Raw genomic sequence first — 4,245 nt, forward strand, 5'->3', positions numbered from 1 at the left:
TATGTTACAAGAACAAGGATTGATTAGTCCTCACATGATATAGCATTGCAAGTACAAAAGAGACATTTTTCAAAAATCATAACATTAAAAGGACTTGAGTTGTTTTCACATGTACGTGTTAGAACGTGATTATGTAATATTGGATAATCATAGGCATAAATATCATCACTAATAATACAGAAAATTGCATATTTTAAACCAAATTCGTATAGACCAAAGTTGTCTGCCACCTCTATTGTACTTAATATGTATGAAAAAATTAACACAAGGTAGCATTCACAACTTAAGATTTCAATTCATAGGAGTAATGCAGATATGACACAAAATAGACCAAAATCTAGCCAACCAACTTGATGACCAGAAGTCACAAGATTCCTTTGACAAATAAATATCTAATAATAATTTGAAAGCATCGGTTTTAACATCTAAAACAAGAAATTTTAAAGACACCACTATAGAAGTTCACCGGCCTTGTGACACAACCTCATGATGTCAACAGCTGCTTGATACCCTTTTTCTGGTCAGATGTCAATCTTGCAGGGAACTTAATATCAAATTTGACCCTTAAGTTCCCTTTTTTTGTTGGTTCTTTCGGTATAGGCATGCCTTCTCCTTTTACTACTTCTTCATATGTAGGACTAATCACACTGTTGATAGGAATGGTTAAGCTCCGTCCATCAAGGGTCGAGATTTGTGCAGTGTAGCCAGTAAGAGCTTCAGCTAGAGATATCTTTTGGGTAACAACAAGGTCGTTACCATCTCTCTTGAAGACAGCATGCGGTTTCTCATCAATTATGAACACAAGATCAGAGGGAATTACACCTCGCTGCTGGTTTCCCTTTTCAGGGAAAGTTATTTTGGTGCCCTTTTTCCAACCTGGTTTGATCTCTATGGCAAGAATTTCTTCCACTGTGGTTGGTCTCCTAATATTTAAAAAGCAGATATCCAAATACAAGACTATTAGGTGACAGTTTCTGCCCATTACAGCAACCAAAAAATAAAAACTAGGAAAGGGGTTGAACATGTTGGAAGTCTCCTAAATGTGTCCTCAAAAACATGGGATCAATTTTTTTTTCTAATGTTTTATGATGGCATTTGAGGTGTTACTTATAAATATATCAAAAGACAAACATAAATATTGACGGGACGAGGGCCTGTATTCTACAACCCTACCCAGATTGACCTGACCTAAAAAGCTACACCGATATTGTAACCCCTTAGCCACCCTATCCAATATGCTACCTATACAACCATTCAGTCATTCACTGATGATTTGCAAAGCTTTAGAAAAACAAGACACCCAAACAGCCTTGGTATTTGCATATAGCTGAATGCATATAATAGCAACTTGTAAAGCTTTACTTACACAATGTACTTTTTATCATTGATTTTAGCCACCATATCCTATTTCTATTTAGGCAGCATATTCAATTCAAATTTCTGATATCATAAAATCTAAAGTAAGTTGCTATTTTGCGTATCATGATGAGTACATTGCCAAATGAACGAAACAATAATGTGTTTCCATTTGGCGTACATCAAGTAAATTGCTAGATAATATATATTACCTTTAGCATGCAGCTATTATGTTAGAATAAAACATATTGGGCTAGTAGGGCTTCTCTAGGGTTACACCTAAATGTTAATATAGCAAATTTGTGTACTTGAAAATGTACAATAACAATACATCAACAATGTATACAAATTATCTTTCTCTCCATTCTTCATCTATGGTTACAAAGAGGGCATTTTAAAGTAGCTAATTATGTAATATAATGCAATTGAAAATGAACGTTACTTTTCAAAGATACCATCTTCAATATATCTACAGTCTCAACTATCACCAAAGAAAATTTATATAAAATCCATATAATACTTTAAATCATGTGCACTGGGAGATCCACACAACTGGAGTGCATGTCGTGAAGCACCATTTGATTGTTGACCAATATGGTGTAGATAAAGTTGAAAGTTTCCAACCTTGTGCTCACAAATCTATATCTGTTCTTGATAAGCTTTAGTCTTTTTTTAATACAAAATGACAGAGATCATTTTCAACATCGTTTGTGCCGGGAAGGGGTGCAGCATTGAAAAAAGTGTACAAAATAGATGTAAATAAGTATAACCCCAGCCCAAAGATGGACCTATTGTTTCCTATTGTTGAAAAAAAAAAGATATATAATTGTCATGACGTGCACAGTGCATCCAAAAATTCATATTTGTTTTAGAAATGCATACCCTGGTCAGAAATCTTCTAGAAACAACCTCAAGATCTAAAACTGTCTAGAAGCCAGTTACCATTCCACGCCTCTCTACCCAAAATTGAGTATTGTTAATGTAACCTAAAGAGCTATAACTGGCCTTTTACATTGTTATATGCTAACCACTAGTTTACGTCGCAGGTTACCATTATTGCATTGTGAACAATCCTAAAAGAATGAAAACTATCTTGGTAGGTTTAACATATATCCATAATGAGCTTCACATGTTAGTTGAGCCACATAAGGACAAAATATGAAACATTAAAAGACTTTTGTGCTAAGCATCCAAAACCATGTTCGCTTAATTTCTAGGAATGTAAGGAATGTATAATGTGATCTCTTTAACATCTGATCTAAGTTTCCATGTCAGAAAAATGGACAGGTTACACGGAATTTAAACGAGTGATTCTATATAGAAAAATGATAAAAACATAACCTATATATAAAGTAAACATCATTTATTCTAAAGATACATGTCACGACGAATATGCTTATAGAATCTGTGAATGTTAAGCAGCTCTCTTACTCCTTATAGCTTAAAGTGTTCAATCGAAAATACCTTAGTCTAACAAGTAATAACACACAAATGCAGTTTAACATCATATAACTTACTATGCGCCTATCTTTCTTCTAATTGTTAGAGTTCTAGTGATTCGGGCATTTCTACAAAGGGCAGGCAGCAATAAATAGCAACTCACTTTCACTTTATTTCTAACCTTGTAACTGGACTTGAAAAATCATTACTAAAAACATCTAACTATACAAACTATCATAAAAATCATTCAGCCTCAAAGCTAAGAAATCATCCAGCCCCTTCATATGGTTAACGGTCAAACTTACCAAAAAATAACTAGTCGCACATACTTGTGAATACCAAATATATTGGAGAGCAAATGATTAGCTCCTATAAGTATGATGTATACATAAAATAACAATCAACTAACTTTAATCTCAATAAGAATCAGAATTCAGGCATGATAAGCAATTTCAAAACAAGGAAAGCAAATCAAAAAGCTTACCCTGTACCATCAGTAACATCTCTTGAAATTTTCATCTTCTTAGTAGTCCCCTTAAACAAATCCTCCAGGCTACAGGGCAATGTACGTTCAATCATTGCACCTTTCCTAGGAGGCATACTAGGGGATCCTTCACCAACACCGTTACCAGCCCCACCTCTAAGATGAGAAAGAATATCTTCACCAAACATACTCCTCTGAAACGGGCCACCTCCTCCGTGTGCCCCTCCCATCCCACCAAAAGGACTAGAAAATCCAAAGAACTCGGAAAATATATCTTCCGGGTTCCTAGGATTAAACCTAAACGACGACGAACCACCATCATGGTGCATTCCAGAAAACCCGCCATGACCGGGAGGGGGCACCTGCCCTTTCAAACCCTCCTCACCGTATTGATCGTATATCGCTCTCTTTTGCTGATCACTCAAAACCTACACAACATATAATATAATATAGATATATAACACAACCCTTGATAAATAAATAAAAAAATCATAAATTTAGAAACTTGATAAAAACCCAGATAATAAAAACAGAAAATAAAGATAGATTACATCATAGGCTTCAGAGATGGTTTTGAATTTGGATTCAGCGTCTTTTTTATTATTAGGGTTTTTATCAGGATGCCACTTCATAGCGAGTTTACGATAAGCTTTTTTCAGATCATCATCACTAGCGTTTCGATCCACACCTAATACTTTGTAGTAATCAACACCCATCCCACCCACCCTTTTAACTTATTCCTCTAATTTTATTTTATTGTTACTGATTATTATTATTATGATTCGTCAAATAGATTTTGGGGTTTTGTAAAGGATTTAGTTTTGTATATATAGACACATATAGAGAGAGAGAGAGAGGATTACGGTGGTGTCTTGTGTTATTATACGGACACAGAGATCATGGTAAGTATTACTGTACTGTTGTTTGTAATTTTTGGTAAGGGGGAAGTTAGCCAAGCATATATT

General features: G+C 34.7%; 1 protein-coding gene across 1 annotated transcript; it reads right to left on the bottom strand.

Moving 5' to 3' along the window:
• Nucleotides 1–275: 275 nt before the first annotated feature.
• Nucleotides 276–4,011, bottom strand: LOC122608696 (dnaJ homolog subfamily B member 13-like). The gene is made up of 3 exons (XM_043781788.1): nt 3,832–4,011; nt 3,281–3,708; nt 276–923 (listed from the first exon to the last, which is right to left on the bottom strand). The coding sequence occupies exons 1-3, from the start codon at nt 3,994–3,996 to the stop codon at nt 485–487; spliced, it is 1,032 nt and encodes a 343-aa protein (XP_043637723.1). The 5' UTR covers nt 3,997–4,011; the 3' UTR covers nt 276–484.
• Between the last annotated feature and the right edge of the window lie 234 nt (nt 4,012–4,245).

This window comes from Erigeron canadensis, chromosome 7 (assembly GCF_010389155.1).
Source record: "Erigeron canadensis isolate Cc75 chromosome 7, C_canadensis_v1, whole genome shotgun sequence".
Classification (NCBI taxonomy): domain Eukaryota; kingdom Viridiplantae; phylum Streptophyta; class Magnoliopsida; order Asterales; family Asteraceae; genus Erigeron; species Erigeron canadensis.

Excerpts from the sequence above, each read along its gene's own strand:
- LOC122608696 (XM_043781788.1), bottom strand. The coding sequence starts at position 3,996 with ATGGGTGTTGATTACTACAAAGTATTAGGTGTGGATCGAAACGCTAGT. Across the intron at positions 3,709-3,831 it reads CCATCTCTGAAGCCTATGAT|GTTTTGAGTGATCAGCAAAA; the intron begins GTAATCTATCTT and ends TATGTTGTGTAG. Across the intron at positions 924-3,280 it reads GATGTTACTGATGGTACAGG|GAGACCAACCACAGTGGAAG; the intron begins GTAAGCTTTTTG and ends TTTAAATATTAG.